The sequence below is a fragment of the Dipodomys ordii genome, unplaced genomic scaffold, assembly GCF_000151885.1.
Source record: "Dipodomys ordii isolate 6190 unplaced genomic scaffold, Dord_2.0 Scaffold120, whole genome shotgun sequence".
Lineage (NCBI taxonomy): Eukaryota > Metazoa > Chordata > Mammalia > Rodentia > Heteromyidae > Dipodomys > Dipodomys ordii.
This window is the reverse complement of record NW_012267336.1, coordinates 3,297,207-3,316,335: the sequence shown is the minus strand read 5'-3', so window position 1 is coordinate 3,316,335 and position 19,129 is coordinate 3,297,207. Positions and strand designations below refer to the sequence as shown.

At 50.0% G+C, this 19,129-nt stretch overlaps 2 protein-coding genes across 2 annotated transcripts in view; both read left to right on the top strand.

Annotated features, from left to right (window-relative positions):
- The window catches only part of Znf76 (zinc finger protein 76), a 36,656-nt gene extending 35,368 nt beyond the window's left edge, over positions 1-1,288 (top strand). Inside the window, exon 13 of the mRNA XM_013029592.1 lies at positions 439-1,288. Within this exon, the coding sequence (XP_012885046.1) occupies positions 439-582 (144 nt within the window). The 3' untranslated portion in view covers positions 583-1,288. The remainder of the gene's footprint in view (positions 1-438) is intronic.
- A 1,580-nt stretch (positions 1,289-2,868) lies between these two features.
- Def6 (DEF6 guanine nucleotide exchange factor) overlaps positions 2,869-19,129 on the top strand; it is a 23,071-nt gene continuing 6,810 nt past the window's right edge. Inside the window, exons 1-5 of the mRNA XM_013029619.1 lie at positions 2,869-3,024; positions 13,681-13,821; positions 14,284-14,469; positions 16,191-16,427; positions 16,501-16,647. Of these exons, the coding sequence (XP_012885073.1) occupies positions 2,929-3,024; positions 13,681-13,821; positions 14,284-14,469; positions 16,191-16,427; positions 16,501-16,647 (807 nt within the window). The 5' untranslated portion in view covers positions 2,869-2,928. The remainder of the gene's footprint in view (positions 3,025-13,680; positions 13,822-14,283; positions 14,470-16,190; positions 16,428-16,500; positions 16,648-19,129) is intronic.

Genomic DNA, 19,129 nt, shown 5'->3' with positions numbered 1-19,129 from the left:
TTCAGGCCCCACAACCGGACCAAAAAAAAAAAAAAAAAGGAGGGGTAGGGCATCTTGAAGATAAGGACATCAATTTCAAAAAGATTCCACCTCAGAAGACAGATCTTTTTCTGCTTGCATCCACATGTCTTGGGCTCTTTCTTGACTAAGGCAGAATGAGGAAGCTCCTTCCAGCCTTCAACGTAGCCACAGTCTACCTGTAGGCTGATCCCCTCATCTCTTCCTTCGTGTTTCTTCACATGGAGAAAGAAGGCTGAAGTAGATACCCATCAAGGTCTCTCCAACCTGGGGCTAGCCCACCTAGCCTAGTAGGACTCTTTAATGATGAACTTTTTGTTTATTGGATTCCTGCCAAGTAAAAGCTCAGCATATGGTCCTGGGGAGATGGGGAGAACTCAAAAAGGTAGAGCGCACTTTACCAGAGGATCTAGGAAGAAGGGCCTCACACATTCCTCCTTTTGCACCCCATCTCTGCAGCTAGAGGAGCAGCAGACCTTGGAGGAGGCCATCAGTGTGGCCACTGCTGCCATGCAGCAAGGGGCAGTGGCCCTGGAGACCACCATGTCAGAGAGCGGCTGCTGAGCCTGAGGGCTGGCTCCCACCCCATGCTGGCGGAAGTGCCGCGCTCACAGGCAACCCTGCCTAAGGGCCCTGGCTGTGCCTGGCACATGGAAGGTGGCCACGTAGGTGTCTGGAGAGAGAAGGCAGCCCAAAGTTGGCCTCACTGAAGGGGAAGGGCCCCTGCCTGAGGTGAGGGCCAGGCAGCAGACGCTGAGGAAAACCAGCCTGATCGCTAGGCGGCACTAGGACCTGCTCTCTCCCTTCTGGAAAACACCCATCCCGCATCTGTCCAGTCCCCCTCTCAGGTGGAGATGGGGGCAGTGGGCACTGGCCTCCATGCTGACAGGTCAGGGCCTAACAGGGAAAAGGGCAGATAGCTCTTCAGCCCTGGGCGTTAGGGCAGAGCAGCCCAGCCTTGCCCAGCAATAACACCTCCTGGAGGCAGCCAGGATGTCTGCCACTTGGCACTAGAGATTTCCTGCCACCACAGAATTAATTCCTCAGGGGCCTGTGGCTGGAGCAGAGGTGCCCAGCTCCCCACAACACACCCCAGCTGCTTCCCAATCTCTTTGTGGCAAAAACAGGGAGTGAGTGGCCTGTATATAGACTGCTGGGGGTTGGGTTTCATTTGTTTTGTGGTTTGTTTGTTTTTTTAAATTCCATTTTGATATTTTTTTCCTTCTCTGGGTGGTGGTGGCAAACGGGTGAATGACTATTTAATAAAAGTTCCAAGTTTCCACCTGGTTCTTCCATCCTTTGAACTCTTTGCCCGGGTAGCAGGACATGCTGTCTCCCTGGCACAAACCTTGCTCACCTCCATGGCCTCGTTGTGGGGCTGGCCTGCCGGGGTCTAGATGGGAGGAGGCCAATTATGAGTTGCTGCGAGTAGCTTCCTACCCACACCTGAACTTGGGCTCTAGGGTAACAAGCCAGGGCCAGAGGACAGACCAGACTCCGGCCCAATTCAGGTCTCAGATGGTTGGGCTGGAAGAGCTCTGGGTTTGGCTGCCTTTTGTTGTAGATTGATTTTCTTTTAGCACCACAGATTGCAAGTTGCTAGAATTTACCAAGGCAGGAGGATCCTTGGTAGAGTGTAGCTCCTCTCCCCACCCCCATTATACACAGTTGCCACAAAAGGGAAAAGCCCCAGGTCAGAGCAGCCAGGGTTCTTGGGGTCCTGGCTCTATTACTTAGCTGTGGAGTGAGGAGCACTGGGTGTCAGGGGCTATACTATGCGACTCCAAAGCCATAGTCTGATCCCACTGAAAAGTGAAGGGTAAGGGAAGGCCAGCCCCACAGCAGCAAGGAGTTCGTGTACTTCATGGAAAGGAGCTGTGTGTTTTCCCCCAGCTGGATGGAAGCACTATCAGAACTGGAGGTGCCCCTTTCCCTAGCCCTTTCCTGCCCAAGAATGGAGCCCCTCCTCTAGCCTTGGCATCCTCACAGGGTGCCTACAAACTCCCATCTACTCCTTTTTGTTTTATTTTGTTCTTGTTTGCTTTTAGTCCCATTTAGTCTTGACCCCAGCCCAGTAGAAGCAGAGGGGCTGGGGCGTGCCCAAGGGACGGGGTGTCTGTTATTCTGAGCAGTTCCTCTGCTGAGGGTGGCCCTGGCTATCCTCATAGGCTTCTACTCTAAGGCAACTGAAGCGCTGTGCAGAGGCCTTGAACCCCAGCCTACTCCTGCTGGGACCCCTGTGCTCTGGGTGCTTTTTAGAACCAGTGACCCCCTCAGGAGGAGTGGGGTGCCAGCAAGTCAAATGCCAAGTCTGCTGACCTGGAGCTGTGCCCTGGCCCAGCTCCTCCTCTAGCCTTGTGGCGTCACTTTTGTTTTTTTCCACTTGGGTGGAGCCCCACCACTGAGGCTGTGTCAGGTAGAACTGAAATGCTTCATCCAGAGCCTACTGTGTCCTTAACATCCGGTCTCAGATGTCTCACACCCTAGGACTTGGGCATTTTCCCCCTTCACCAAGAAGAAACTGCTCTGTCAGGTTAAGTAGCCCACTTAAGTGGGACCCCATCTGCTGGCTGCAAAGTCAGGATGGCCTTCTTCCCTCAGTGTGCCACCTCTGGTAGCCTGGGAAAGGTGCCAGCAAGCTCAGCAAGGAGGCTTCTAAAAGGCTTCACATACCCGGGGCTCCAGGCCCACCGGAGGCTCCAGCTCTGGGCAGTTGGTCCCTGCTCCCTGGCAGGTAGAGGGACTGGTTGAGCACTGTCAGAGCCACAGCCCAGCAGGGGAGTGAGAGCAAGCAGGCAGGTGGAGCTCTTGCTCTGTACCAGGGCCCCTCTGCGGTCTGCAGCCGTTTGCACTTCCTGAAACCGGATCTTGGTGTCGGAGCCGCCCCCAGGCAGGGCAGGCGCCTCAGCCATGGCCCTGCGCAAGGAGCTGCTCAAGTCCATCTGGTATGCCTTCACTGCCTTGGACGTGGAGAAGAGCGGCAAGGTCTCCAAGTCCCAGCTCAAGGTAAGGGGTACTGGGGGTTCCTGAGGGCCTGCACACTCACACTCACCCCACCAATCCCTACTACCTGGGACTCGGTGGGCACCCTGCCATCCAGCAGCCCTGGCCTGGAGTAGAAAGCTGGTATGGAGTGATTGGACTCAGTGGCTGCTGCTGCCTGTTGCCGCCTGCTACCCGGGGGCCCCAGTGAGGTCTGTACAGAGCTAGTGCCTGAACCTGGCCCCCTGACTGGTGGGTAGAGGTGGCATCCTGGGGTTTTCAAGGCCATGAGCCAAGTTATTTCACAGACTCCCTATGGGCTCCCCAGTCATGCTTGGGCCTATACCCTACTCCTCCCTGTTGCTGCCTCCTGGCTTTAAAGAAAGACAGTTAGCTAGACTTGTCAGTCACTTCCTCTGGAGCTGAGAGAGGCATAAAGGGCCTCACCCCACTTACAAACCAGGCTGGTAGCTGAGCCTGCATGTGGGACAGAGCTGAGGAGGGAGTGAGGACCAAGGGGCCTGATAGACTGCCACCCAGCTCATCATCCTACACACACACACACACACACACACAGAGCAGGTTGGGAAACCTACCAGAGACCTTGAGATGTGGGGCAGGAAGTAGGTGGAAACTGTGTGCAGGATAGTCCTGTCAGTGGTCCTGAAGTCCATCATCTGGCCATGATAGTGATGGGGAGTTAGTTTCTCTCCATTTCCTCCATCCTTGGCTGGTGCTGCCCTCCCCACCCTCTTTGTGGGGAGGAAGCAAGGTCGTGGGCCACTAGAACAGGGAACACTGCAGGAAGGCACAGTGGCAGTCTCCACTCTCTGGGACCTGCTGTAAGGGTTTGTTCACTCACTGTAAATCACTTCACTGAGTGCTCAGTGTGGATGGCAGACACTAGATTCCAGATGTCTCCACTACCGTCCCACAAAGAGGGGTAAAACCACAATCTCTACTCTTTTTTTTTTTTTTAATCAGTTGTGGGGCTTGAACTCTGGGCTTAGGCACTGTCCCTGAGCTCTTCAGCTCAAGGTTAGCACTCTACCACTTGAGCCACAGCACCATTTCTGGCTTTTTCTGTTTATGTGGTGGTGCTGAGGAATTGAACCCAGCGCCTCATGCATGCAAAGCAAACACTCTATCACTGAGCCACCTTGAGGTAGGAAAGCTGGAAGGCAAATGGAACACAGTAAGCATGCTCTAGCTTGGCCCAGCACCCATATTACTGAATTTGCCCCTGTGAGCTTGGATGCCCCACACTGTGAGCATCCAAGGAATATTTTCTACTTCCCTATAAATTCCACTGCTGTACATCCTACTTCAATCACTTTTTTTGTAGCTCACATTATCTAGTTGAGTCCTGTGTACAGATGAAGAGAAACAGATCAGATACCAAGGTACAGGAATTTCGGGCCCACACTCAAAACTCCCACTCTGTCTCTTTAATATCTTAGCAGGGCAGTCCTGATGTTCATGCTTCTTGTTTCCAAGGTCTTATTTTCCACCTATTTCCCTGACACCTCCCCAGGCTCTCTGTGTCCCTCAGGTATGGTTCCTCAGTGGTCAGCCATGAGCCAGGAAGGCCTCCTAGCTCATGCCTCTGTGTTTGGGTGACCCCATGCCCACTCCTCCAGCCCCGCAGGTTGAATATTTGTCGGGAGATTCCATGTGAGCTTGCGCATTGAACTATTTGCTGTCTTGTACCTCTTCGCACAGAGTCTACCCCCTACAATACCTCTGGTTGCACAGAACTCATGGTGGACTTCACAGAAACCTCTCCTCCAGGAACCTGTGCTAACAGCAGGAATGTCAAGAGACAGATGAGGGCTAGGGTGGAAACAGCAGGGTCCCTGCAGTGGAGGGAAGGTGGCCTGTTGTCATCACCCCCTGCCCCCCAAGCCTATAACATGGACACTGGAATGGTGGGGGGGGGGAGTAGAGATAGTGGGCAGTGCCAGAAAGGCAGAGAGAAGAAATGGAGAAGTGGTTAGAAGGCAGGGGAAGAGACAGATGAGACAGATACACCAGCAGGGCCTACTCACTCCCCTACAGACTGGGGGATAGGGGAAAGGTGTCTTGGAGTTAGCTTACTCTTGCCAAAACGGCTTTTAGCTATGTGTGTCACACCTCTCCCTGGGTTCTTAGTAGAGGGCTGTCTTGGATGTCCTGGGTACCCCAAGATGAGGCCAGAGGAGGAGGAAGTCCTGAGAAAAGCCCAAGGGCTTTGAGAGTGTTTGGGGCAGAAGAGGAAGAGACCAGATGAGCTTTTCCCTCTGAGTCCTTGTAGAAAGTATGACGGCATTTGTCCTGTGGGGTGAGAGCAGTAAAAGTAGACCAACAAAAACCCTTCTGTCCAAAGCAGACTTTTTTTTTTTTTTTTGGTTGTAGGGCTTGAACTCAGCTCAAGGCTAGCACTCTACCATTTGAGCCACAGGGCCACTTCCAGTTTTCTGGTAGTTAATTGGAGTTAAGAATTTCACATATGTTCCTGCTTGGGCTGTCTTTGAATCACAATCCTCAAATCTCAGCCTACTGAATAGACAGGATTACAGGTGTGAGCCACCGGCGCCCGGCCAGAGTGGACTTTTTACACACAAACTTCTTAGGAAGTTTAGGGCTGGTATTTCTCATGGGTTCCCAGAGCCTTCTTTAAGGAACTTAAGGAGTGAGTAGCCAGCCTGACACACAGCTGTAGAAAGAAACCCCTCAGCCGAGGGTTGGGTCTCCCTTCCTGACTGCCAGGCAGTGACTGGATTGCAGATGAGCCCTGAGTGGCTTGGCAAGGATCTTGGGAGGTAGCAAACCTATTACATCACCAGGACGGCTGGGGGAGGGGGTAGTATACAGAGCATGGTCTCCAAGACTGCCAAGCTTCTGGCTGATCGTAAAGGAGGAGCCCCTCCCCCACTGAAAGGCTCTAAGCATCAGACTTTCCTTCTCTGAGAGGGACAACTACCTGCTCCTTGGCAGAAGGAAAGTTAAGAAACCTGCAGGCTGGGGTCATCAGCTTTGCCTCACCCCTGTGTGCTCTGAGGGTGGTGGGAGGGAGTGATGTATTCACATATGGAACACTTGATCCAGAATCACATACGACTGGACCTGTGACCCACTGGGTGACCTCTGACAACTCACCCTCCATCACTGATCCTCTAGTTTCCTGTCTATAAAGCAAGAAGGTTGAACTGGGGATCACTAAGCCAGCCAGCCAGCCCATAAAAATAACACAAATGCTTGCTAGGTGAAGTGGAGCACACCTGTAATCCTAGCACCCAGGAGGCAAAGGCAGGAGGAATCAGTGAGACACTATCTCAATAGATGATAGCTAGCCATGATTGTCCCCTCTCCTCTCTCTTTCCTGGGCCTCTCTCTCTTTTCCTTTGCTGCCCATACCAACCCATAGAGTCCTTTCTTGCTGTCAGTAGGTTACATAGCCGATAAAGAGAGTTCCACCTTTGGCAGTAGTTACAAGTGAGTTCCCATGAAAAGGCATTCAGAAATTCTGCAAGGACCTCTCAATTCAAGACTGAGCTGACTCATCTTTCCAGGCCATTGCTCTTTATGGAGCTGTATCTCCTCCTCAGCCACGGGTTCAGGATCTGAAAGCTGGAACTACAGAACCAGTCCTTGCTGACTTTATGATCTGCATAGATCTGACACCCACATCTCTCTCCCACAGCCCTGGGGAGTGTGGGGTGGGGTGGGGTGGGGAAATGCCTCCAGAGGAAAGAGTGAATAAATTGTACCTCTCAAAAGTCAATGGCTGCCCACCCAGAAGTCAGAGGCTGCTACGTAGGTTGGGGAGGCTGTGGACATCCTTTCTGGAGGAGTCCAGATGACAGCTTGTGGAAAATACAGCCACCTGGACCCCACCCCTGGAAACTCTGAGTCAGCAGGTCAGGGCAGGGCGGCCATATTTCAGTTCCCTCAGCTGGGAGTGATTCAGATGCTCAGCTCAGTGACCAGGAGGTGTAGAAAGCAGGAACAGGCTTTGGAACCAGATGTTTGCAAGATGCTTGGCCTCTCCAGTCTTGATTTCCTCATGGGAGGATAATAAGAGTTGCTGCCTCTAGGGCTGAGGGTTGGTAGAGATTATCTGCTGCCACTCCTCCACCCTTGTCATTTCCTTTCTAGCATCACCTCCCTTCAACCTGCTCCCCCCAGGCCCCGGAAGCCTGCTGCCTCTCTGGGGAGCCCCCAAGTGTCTGGAGCCCTTAACTTCCTCCTCCTCTTCTTCTTCCTCCTCCTCCTCCTGATACACACACATACACACACAGGGATGAGAGCCTCTGCCTTAGGCTTTTATGGTCCAAAGGCAACAACAAAAAAAGGTGTGATTGAGGAAAACTTGCTAAATCGCCTCTGAGATTGGTGCTGGTGAGTAAAACAAGGAAGTTAGCTGCTCAAGCAGCTGCTGCAGGGTGGGTGGGAGAGCACCTCTCCAGCCCTCCCCCTCTCCCCCCCCCATCCTAGGGCTTGAACTCTGTCCCTAAGCTCTCTGTGCTCAAGGCTAGCGCTCTACCACTTGAGCCACAACACCACTTCCAGCTTTTTCTGTTTATGTGGTACTAAGGAATGGAACCCAGGGCCTCATGCATGCTAGGCAAGCACTCTGCCACTAAAGTCCCATCCCAGCCCCCATCCTCTCTTTGTAGACTTGAGAAATGGAGCCCAGGGAGCTGAATTTGCTCAGGAGAGTCACTCCATATCTGTCTGCCTTTTGTAACTCTTCTATTTCTGCCCAAGAAACATCTGAGTTCATTCCACAGGTAGCTGTTGAACACAGTGGATGCTCAACAGCCCGATGGGCAGACTCATTGATAGAGCAGGGAGTGAGAACACTGACCCCTGTGGGCTGATGGTATAGACAGGGGAGACAGGAGATAAAATGAATTCTAGGGGCTGGGAAGATGGCTCAGTGGTAGAGCACTTGCCTTGCATGCATGAGGCCCTAGGTTCGATTCCTCAGAACCACATAAGCAGAAAAAGTCAGAAGTGGCGCTGTGGCTCAAGTGTCTGTAGAGTGCTAGCCTTGAGCTGAAGAGCTGAGGGACAGTGCCCAGGCCCAGAGTTCAGGCCCCACGACCAGCAAAAAAAAAAACCAAAGAATTTAAAAATATTGACTGTGATGGAAGACAATGCAGGACAAGGAGGGAAATCAAGCAGGAGCAGCTAGCAGTGTGGAATTTACAGGGAACTAGGTTGTAGATTTAATAAGATGACTAGGAAACCTGCTCTGAGAAAGTGACATCTAAATAAAAGAAGTAGAGAGGAGAGAGAGGAGAGGGTGCTAGCTATGCAGTGACCTGGAAGAAGAATGATCCAGGCCATACGAACAGCAGGTTCAAAGGTTCTTAGCAACAGCAATACCTGGCCTGTTTTGTGATCAGCAAGGAGACCCGAGTGGCTGAAGAGAGTGAGCAGAGAGAGATGAGATCAGAGAAGGTGCAGAGGGCCAGGTGACAGGGCCTGGAAGCCTCTGGATAGACTCTAGCTTTTACCCTGAAAACCACTAAGGCACTGAAGTTCAGCTTCAGGAGTCACTTAGAGGACATCCAGCTGTGGAAATGTCATACTGACCTCTGGAGTTGGGTTTGAGGTTAGAGCCTTTACCGTGTCCAAGGAACAAATGAATGCACAACATCTAGACAGGGAACAGCACAAGACTGTGCAATTTAATAACAGGGCAAATTTAATAACAGGGCAAATTACTAACAGTGGATAATGGCGCCCTTTAGTGTTTATCCCTATTGTTTTGATTTTTTTGTCATACAGTAGGTGTGGTGGCACATACCTGTAATCCCAACATTCAGGAAATGAAGGCAGGAGGATCTTAAATTGGAGCCCAGCCTAAGCTATAGCAAGAGACCCCCCCTATCTTAAAAGGCAAAATATATATATGTCACAAGGATAATATATACTCCAGAGTAGGTCTTGGACTGTGATCCTCCTATTTATACCTCCCAAGTAGCTGGGATAACAAGCATGCACCACCACACCCAACTTGCCAACTATTTGCCTGAACTGGCACTGCATTTTTCCCAACTTCTACCTCCCAAGTTGATGATATTACAGGTGAGAGCCACCAACCACACCCTGCCTGGATTTTTTATTATGAAAGTGAAACATGTTACTGGTTAAAAAAAAAAAAGCCAAGAGGCCTGGGAATGTGGCTTAGTAGTAGAGTGTTTGCCTAGCATGCATGAAGCCCTGGGTTCGATTCCTCAGTCCACATACACAGAAAAAGCTGGAAGTGGCGCTGTGGCGCTGTGGCTCAAGTGGTAGAGTACTAGCCTTGAGCAAACGAAGCTCAGGGACAGTGTACAGTGCTGAGTCCAAGCCCCAGAACTGGCCAAAAAAAAAAATTCCTAGAGAAGAATGGGATGTTAACAAAGACAAAAGCCCCCTCCCTGGAGTGGCTCTGGGGGGTCTCCCTGATGGGTGAGGCTTCTCCATGGTTTTCTATGAACAAATGCACATCAGGTTGAAATACATGAAATTTCTGCTTTTTTAAAAAACTATTAAAATAGCAGTGTCTTATGGTTCAATCTAATCCTTGCACACAAACTTACTTGAAAAAATATTTCATTCTGCAGCTTGTTTTGTTCACGTTTTGTTCCTGTAGCCTGCAGATATAAATGAGATAAAGACAGCTCACAACTTTTTAACTTTTGATCCTGAGAATTTGAACCCAGAGCTTCACACATTCTAGACCTTCACTCTACCCCACAGTTGTTGTTAAGTTGTACACTGCACATCACACCTTGGGCCCAAGGCTTCATCATGGCGGACTAGGATTTATGGCTGCTGCCCAAATAGTAGATAAGGGGTCCTGCAGCTGCCCAGACCTGAAGGTCACTCCAAGGGGCTCCTCATGCCTTATATGGTGGTAGCCTCCCCAGAGAAATGCCATCCCAAGGTGGTGGGGGGGGGTGGAGGCTGATTATTTACTGCCTTTACTAAACGGGCCTCCTGTTGCCTAGGAAGGGAGCGTGCCAAGCTGTGGAGTGGGGAAGGCTGGACTAAGCTATGGGAAGGGAGCTCATTGGGCTAACATTTGGTTTGTCTCCCATTTTCTCACATGTGCCCAATGCTCAAGTAAACATTCTCAGATCCCTTGAGTTTTTGTTTTTATTTAATTTAGTAGTAGTATTTTGCCAGTCCTGAGGCTTGAAATCAAGAGCCTGGGCACTGTCCCTGAGCTGCATTTTTGCTCAAGGCTAGCACTCTACCACTTGAGCCACAATGACATTTCCAATTTTTTCTGTGTATATAGTAGAGGAATCTAACCCAGGGCTTCATGCAAGGTAGGCAATCACTCTACCCTTAAGCCACATTCCCAGCCCCTCCCTTGAGCTTTTGTAGAGTCTGTGAGTGGACATGTCCAGTCAGGGTCATGTCTCTTGTCTGGTAGATTCATGCACTCCAGAAAGATGACCAAAATTCATACTTTACCAGTAGGACACTCCAATCCCCACTTCTATCTGTGATACTTGATATTGCCATCGATATTGCCTGTGTTTGTGTCAGCAAGATAGAGAGCAGGACTCCCCAGGTAGGAAGGGACCTAGCATTTGCAGGCTTGCGCAGGCTTGGATCTGGCATTCCCTGTGTATTATCTTGCACCCTCCCCTAGTCCCTCTCCACCACCTGTATTAGCCCCATTTTCTTTCTTTCTTTCTTCCTTCCTTCCTTCCTTCCTTCCTTCCTTCCTTCCTTTCTTCTTTCTTTCTTCCATGCTGGTACTGGGGATTGAACTCAGGGCCTGGGTGCTATCCCTGAGCTCTTTTGCTCAAGGCTAGTGTTCTACTACTTGAACCACAGCTCCATTTGTGGCCTTTTGGGGTTAATTGGAGGTAAGTTAATTGGATGTTCCTTCCTGGGCTGGCTTCAAACCTTGATCCTCAGATCTTAGCCTTCTGAGTAGCTAGAATTACAAATGTGAGTCAATGACACCCAGCTAGCCCCTGTTTCTTAACAACAAAACCGAGCTCAGAGAGGTGAAGGTTCATCCCAAGACCCCACAAACAGAAGGTGAAGGTCTCTGGTCTCCATGTCTCCTCCCTGTGCAGTATAGCCTTTTGACTGGAGCTCTGCAGGAAGGGACACTTTGAAAAGAAGCAGCAGATAGGAAGTTGTAAAACTTAGAATAACACCTATCACTTCAGAAGTGGTCAGTGTTTGTCACTATTGTTTTCTTGAGTTGGTCACCTTACACCTCGGTGCTAGGTCTTGAGCCAGTGGCAGCCCTTAGAGTAAATCTAGGGGGTTTATACTCTAGAACCTCAGACACATTAGGGCTTTTCTGGATGTAAATGATAGGAACCAAATTCAAAGGGCTTACTTAAAGGAAGCTGGGCACTGGTGGCTCACACCTGTAATCCTTGGAGGCTGAAATCCATAGGATCAAGGTCCAAGGTCAGCCCAGGAATACTTGCTAGACTCCTTTTCAACTAATAACTAGGTATAATGGTATAGTTGTCATCTCAGCTATAATTGGAAGCCTAAAATAGGTGGGCCTAGGCAGACTGTGAGACCTTATCTCAAAACAGCCAGGGCAAAAGAAGGCTGAGATTTGTTTCACGTCTATGACTTGATTAGCAAACGTGAGACCCTGAACTCAAACCCTAGTCCTGCCCTCCTCCCTCAAAAATTCATCTCAGGCCAGGCACCAGTGGCTCACACCTGTATAATCCTAGCTACTCAGGAGGCTGAGATCTGAGGATCATGGTTCAAAACAAGCCAGGACTGGAAAATCCCTGAGACTCTTATCTCCAACTAACCAGCAGAAAACTGAAGTGGCATGCTTGGCTTAAAGTGGTGGAGCACTAGCCTTGAGCTGAATTGCTGAGGGACAACGACGAGGCCCAGAGTACAAGCCCCACGACCAACCAAAAGAAAAAAAAATCATCTCAAGGTTGAGGCTGGGGCTCAGTGGTAGAGTACTTGCATGATACCGTGGGTCCCATCCCTAGTGCGCACGTGCACAAACACACACACACACACACACACACACACACACACACACACACACACACACACACACACACACACACACACGCACACCCCTCCATACAGTGGCTAGCACTGTTTTGTGAGAACCTATTTTTATTCAATTCCACTATCTATGATAAATGCTGGAACAGAATTTCCCCCAAGGCCATTTTTTTTCTTTTTTTTTAAGCCAAATCCTCCTTGTTCAAACTTCAACTCCTTTGTTCTGACATCAAGAATTTGTTCAATAAACTTGTTTTCTTCCTATACACCATCTGATCAACAACACTTCTAAATCTTACTTCTTCGTCTCATATTTGCTTTGTGTGTGTGTCTGTGTGTCTGTGCCAGTCCTAGGGCTTGAACTCAGGCCTTGGCCACTGTCCCTGAACTTTTTTTTACTCAAGGTTAGCTCTTTACCACTAAAACCACAGCTTCACTCCTGGCTTTTTTGGTGCTTACTTGGAGATAAAAGTTAAAAAGGCTAAGTGCCCTCAGCTCACGCCTTTTTCTTTTTCTTTTTTTTTGGGGGGGGTCTGGTCGTGGAGCCTGGGCCTGGGCTCTGTTCCTCAGCTCTTCAGCTCAAGGCTAGCACTTGAGCCACAGCGCCACTTCTGACTTTTTCTGCTTATGTGGTTCTGAGGAATGGAACCCAGGGCCTCATGCATGCAAGGCAAGCGCTCTACCACTGAGCCACCTTCCCAGCACCTCAGCTCACGTCTTTGATCCTAGCTACTCTGGTGGCTGAGATCTGAGGATCTTGATACTCTTATCTCCAATTCACCAACAGAAAACAAGAAGTTGACCCTGTGGCTTAAAGTGGTAGAGAAAGCTAGCCTTGAGCAAAATCACTCAGGGATAGCCTGGAGGACAGGAGTTCAAGTCCCAAGCAAAAAAAAAAAAAAAGTTTCACAAACTTTTCTGCCTGGGCTGGCTTCCAACTGTGATCCTCGGATCACAGCCTCTGAAGTAGCTAGCATTATAGGCGTGAGCCACCAGCAGCACCTGGGTCATTTTACCCAGCCCTACTTTGAGCCATCCCTGCCCTTTCCCTGGGCTTGCACACTGCCCCCTGAAGATAGCTCAGCACCACTTAGGCTTTGGGATGTGGTAAAGCAGGATTGGAACCCCAAGCCCTTGCAGAGTGAGAGCTCTGGGCCAGTCACCGACAGGGCATGAAGTGGTTATTAGTTCAGCTCTTGAGCCTACATCCAGTTCCTCTGGTCATGTGTCCAATGAAAACATGGAAGTGAAGTTCAGCACTTGGCACATAGTCTGTGCATGTTTTTTGGTGGTGGTGGTGGTGGTTGTGGCCGTGGGGCTTGAACTCTGGGCCTGGTCACTGTCTCTAGCTCTTCAGCTCAAGGCCAGAGCTCTACCACTTGAACTACAAGACCACTTCTGGCTTTCTGGTGGTTAATTGGAGATAAGAGTCTTATGGACTTTCCTTCTGGGGCTGGCTTTGAACCATGATCCTCAGATCTCAGTCTCCTGAGTAGCTAGGATTACAGGTGTGAGCCACCACCCCTGGCCTATGTGTATGTCTTATTCATTGCACTGAAAGGTGTATGCAGAGAGTTCAGCTGGGATGGGTGAGAGGCGGAGGACAAGCAGGAGGGGGAGCAGTCCTTTGGCCTGCTTTTGGTTGGGGTGCAGGAAGACGAACAGCCACTCTTGTCTCAGGTGCTGTCCCACAACCTATACACGGTCCTACACATCCCCCATGACCCTGTGGCCCTGGAGGAGCACTTCCGAGATGACGATGACGGCCCAGTGTCCAGCCAGGGCTACATGCCCTACCTCAACAAGTACATCCTCGACAAGGTGGGGTCTCACTTGGAGAAGTGCCTTGAACCATCTCCATTCATCATCTCCCAGCCTGCAGTCCCCTCCTGTCCCCTCAACTCACCCTCAGCGCCTTTTGTTTCCATCTTAGCCTCACCCTTCCCATGACCTTCCACCCATCTCCCTCCACCTGCCTACTCCTCCCTGCAGCGTCCACCTATAATGCCTGCCCAGCTCCTCTTCCTCGTCTTCCTGGTTCTCTGGGCTAAGCACCCCTCAAGCCCTCCTCCCCTATTTTCTCCTTTGGGCTGAAGAGCTAGAGTTTCTCTGTGGCAGATGGCTGTGGTGTGCTGGGATCAGCTCAGGGATTCTGCATGGTTAGTTTTGGTCTTGGCAGAGTGGGGAACAGAGTTCATGGATGACTCCAAGAAACCAAGCTGGAGCCTTGTGTGGTACAGAGTAGAGATGGGGCGGCTGACTGATTTGTGGGCCTGGTGTCAGGTGGAGGAAGGGGCTTTCGTTAAAGAGCACTTCGATGAGCTGTGCTGGACCCTGACGGCCAAGAAGAACTATCGAGCGGACAGCAACGGGAACAGCATGCTCTCCAATCAGGATGCCTTCCGCCTCTGGTGCCTCTTCAACTTCCTGTCTGAGGACAAGTACCCCCTGATCATGGTTCCTGATGAGGTAAGGGTGACAGCAGACCCAGCCCAGCACAATCACGAAGGCCAGATGGCCTTCTGTACCTTCCCATGACCCTTCTCTTCTTTGTCACCCCTGGCCAGTCCTAACACTGCCCAGTTGTCTCCCCCCACCTAGAACTGCTCATGTTAGACCCAATGCGCCTTTTTGCAGGAGAACCAAAACTGCTTAGTTCCTCTAGTCCTCTTTGGAGGATAATGATCTGCAAACTCTATGAAATAGCAGTGTAGATGCCTGAGCATTATGAGCATTTTACATCAAATAGCAGGCTCGGAGATACGGCAGTAATCTAAGAAGATGCTTTATAAGGAGAAGGGAAACTTTACCAAGACAGGAAGTAAATCTCCAGTTACTCAAGGCGGACAACCAAGTTCAGTCGTGCTTCCAGGTTTTTGTTTGTGTGTTTGTTTCCTGGAGAGCCAGGGACCAGAGAATCAGGTGGCTGTCTACTCAGCACAGGATGAAGCCAGGACAGCCAGGCCTGTCTTGCACCCTCCCTCTTTGGCTTATTTTTCTCCCTTGCCCACTTGGCCTTCTCCTGACCCTTCAGTCCTCATGGTGTTTGTGGAAGTGCCAGGGTGAATTTAGCGAGTCCTAGCATGCCTAAGTTCTTGTTTATGGGATAGGCAGGAGCTATCTGAGCCCTCAACTGACAGTCCCTCCATTATCCCTACCCCCTAGCTGAGACCCCAGGGTGAAAGTCCTGAAGAGAGTTTCTCAGGAACTGCTGGAGCAGGAGAGCGACTTGTGTCCCTGTCAGTCAGGCCAAGTGGACTCTCAGAGGCCCAGAGGCCTCTTGCTGCTGTGATCAGCATGCAGTGAGAACGTATTGCAGCAGGATACACCCAGCCACCACTTCCTGTTCCTCTGTAATGGGTTTCCTGTCCTTGCCTGCTTTCCCCCTACTCCTCAACTCCCCTTACCTTCCCACAAGGCAATCCCCTTACCTTCCCCAGGGTTGGGGGTTAGGGTGATTTAGAATAAGAACTTGAGTAAAAATCAGGAGATTCAAATAGAGTTCTAGCCACACTCAACTTGCTGTGTGATTTAAAACAAGCCACTCTCCCCTTTGGGCCCTGGTTTACAACATTTAAAATAAAGAGTATTGAATGAGGGAGTTCCTTCTTTCCTTCCTTCCTTCCTTCCTTCCTTGCTTGCTTTTTTGCTTTCTTTCCCAGTCCTGGGGCTTGAATTCAGGGCCTGGGCACTGTCCCTGAGCTTCTTTTGCCCAAGGCTAGTGTTCTACCACTTGAGCCACAGCAACTACTTCCAGCTTTTTCTGTGTACGTGGTACTGAGGAATCGAACCCAGGGCTTCATGCATGCTAGGCACGCATTCTACCACTAAGCCGCATTTCCAGCCCATGAAGGAGTTCTTGTACTACTTCTGACACTGATTGGGATTTGCTGCTTCTGCATGATCCCCAACACTCAGCTCCCACCTTCATACTGCCTTTAGTATAAAATAGGGAGGAATGGGATTAAAGTTAGGGAGCGGGCAAGGATACTTGAGGCAAGGTTGGAGCTCCAGAGTCCCCTCCAAAATGTCTATCCTGGTATGGTACCTGCCAGCTTTTGAGCTGCTGGCCCTCCCACCCACCTATCCCTGGTCACCTCTACTGAGGATCTGAGAGTCATCTGGAGCGCCCCCTGGTGTTGGTGATGGAGAACTACCACCTGCTGTATCACCAGACCTTCCTTCTCCAGGTGGAATACCTGCTGAAGAAGGTGCTTAGCAGCATGAGCCTGGAGGTGGGCTTGAGTGAGCTGGAGGAGCTGCTGGCCCAGGAGGCCCAGGCAGCCCAGACCACTGGTGGGCTCAGCGTCTGGCAGTTGCTGGAGCTCTTCAACTCTGGCCGCTGCCTACGGGGCGTGGGACGGGACACTCTCAGCATAGCCATCCATGAGGTCTACCAGGAGCTCATCCAAGACATCCTGAAGCAGGTCAGTCAAGGTGGGAGTTAGGGGAGGACCACCGGAGGGCGCAGGAGGCCTCTGACTTGACCCTGGCTGTCAGGGCTACCTGTGGAAACGAGGGCACCTGAGGAGGAATTGGGCAGAACGCTGGTTCCAGCTGCAGCCCAGCTGTCTCTGCTATTTTGGGAGTGAAGAGTGCAAGGAGAAAAGAGGAACCATCGCGCTGGATGCTCACTGCTGTGTGGAGGTGAGGGCACTGATGAAGGGGAAGGGAGCTCCTCGGGGTTCAGAGGGTCCCCAAAGTGGTGTGACTATCAGGGATGGGGGAAGAATGGAGGAAAACCACGGTGACACATATTTCTGCTTAGATTAGTACAACAAAAAGTATACCTGGGAGCCCCGAAGCCATTCTCCCCAATCCAGCACTTTTTTTGTTGTTGTTTGTTTGGTTGTTTTTTTTTTGGGGGGGGGTCCGGTCGTGGGGCCTGGGCACTGTCCCTCAGCTCTTTAGCTTAAGGCTAGCGCTCTACTATTTGAGCCATAGCCAGCTTTTTCCTTTTTGCTTATGTGGTGCTGAGGAATCGAACCCAGCGCTTCAGGCATGCAAGGCAAGCGCTCTACCACTGAGCCACATTCCCAGCCCTTTTTTTTTTTGGTCTGTTGTGAACTTGAACTCTGGGCCTGGGCTCTGTCCTTCAGCTCTTCAGCTCAAGGCAAGCACTCTACCACTTGAGCTACAGTGACACTTCCAGTTTTCTGGTGGTTGATTGGAGATAAGAGTCTCATAGACTTTCCTGCCCAGGCTGGTTTTGAACTGCAATCCTCAGATCTCAGCTTGTTGAGTAGCTAGGATTACTGGTGAGCCACCAGTGCCCAGCTTAGCACTTCTTTTGTGGGTCAAACTCACATCTGTTCATGCATGCTTGGCAAGTACTCTATCAGCCAGCCTGTTGTCAGCATTTTAAAAACTTCAACCTGTCAATCAAATATGGAAGTCATAAATAGTGGAATTGGCTTGAGGAGATTTCAGAGGACATGGCTTATATCTATTTTCACAGCAAATATTTCTAAAAATGACTTTTGGAAAGTTTTTCTCCTGCTGGGCACAGGTGACTTATATCCATAATCCTAGCCACTCAGGATTGTGGTCCAAAGCCAGCCTGGGCAAGAAAGTCTGTGACACGCTTATCTCCAATTAACTACAAAAAAGCTGGAAATGGAACTGTGGATCAAAGTGGTAAAGTGCCAGCCTTGAGCACAAAAGCTGAGGGATAGTGATCAGGACTGGCACACACACACACACAGAAACACACAAAAAGACCAATTCAGTGGCAGTAAATGCATTAAAAATATTATGCTACCATTACTACTTCCCGTTTATTTTTTATTACACCAGACAGAAACTGTATCCATTAAGCAACACCACCTCATTTTCCCCCTTTCCTCAGTCCCTGGCTATCTGCACTTTACTGTCTCTATGAATTACCTGTTTTAAGTACCTTAAATAAATGAAGTTATGGGCTGGGAAGGTGGCTCAGTGGTAGAGCGCTTGCCTTGCATGCCTGAGGCCCTGGTTCGATTCCTCAGTACCACATAAGCAAAAAGGAAAAAGCCGGAAGTGGCGCTGTGGCTCAAGTAGTAGAGCGCTAGCCTTGAGCTGAAGAACTGAGGGACAGTGCCCAGGCCCCGAGTTCAGGCCCCACGACCGGACCCCCCCCAAAAAAAATGAAGTTATACAATATTTGTTCCTCCTTTTCTGTCTGGCTTCTTCATTGATTTGGGGGCTTGAACTCAAGGCCTAGGTGCTGTCTTCAAGCTTTCCTGCTCAAGGCTAGTGCTCTACCACTTTGCAACACAGTTCCACTCCAGTTTTCTGGTAGTTAATTGGTGATAAGTCTCATGGACTTTCCTGCCTGGGCTGGCTTTGAACTGTAATCCTCAGATCTCAGTCTCCTGAATAGCTAGGATTACAGGCCTGTGCCACCAGTGCCCGGCTCTGTCTGGCTTCAAGTTTTCAAGATTCATTTAAGTTGTAAAATATGTCAAAATTTCATTGTTATTTTTTGTTTGGTTTCTTTTGTTGTTGTTGTTTGGTTTTTGTTTGTTTTTGCTTGTGCCAGTACTGAGGTTTAAACTCAGGGCCTTGTGCTCTCTGTTAGATTTTTTGCTTAAGGCTAGCACTCTACCACTTAAGACACACTTCCACTTCTGGCTTTTTGCTGATTATTTATAGCTAAGAATCTCTCAAATTTGCCTGACCAGGCTGGCTTTGGGTTTTATTTTACTTTTTTGTCGGTAATGGGGCCTGAACTCGGCCTGGGTGCTGTCCCTCAGCTCTTCAGCTCATGGCTAATGCTCTACCACTTGAGCCACAGCCCCACTTCTGGCCTTTTCTGCTTATATGGTACTGAGGAATCAAACCTAGGGCTTCATGCATGTAAGGCAAGCACTCTACCACTGAGCCACCTTCCCAGCCCCCTGGCTTTGAATCGTGATTCTCAGTTCTCAACTTCCTGAGTAGCTAGCTGGTGCCTTGCTTCATTGCTTTTTTTTCTTTTTTTTTTATTGAGATTAGGTGATTAAATAAATTTCACATATTTCACAGTATTGTGGAGTAGTGATACTTAAAGTCACAAACACATTTTAACCTTCACAAGGCAAATTGTCATTATCATGGCTGGCTTCATTGCTTTATTTATTTATTTTTAATTGTGAAAATACTGTACAGA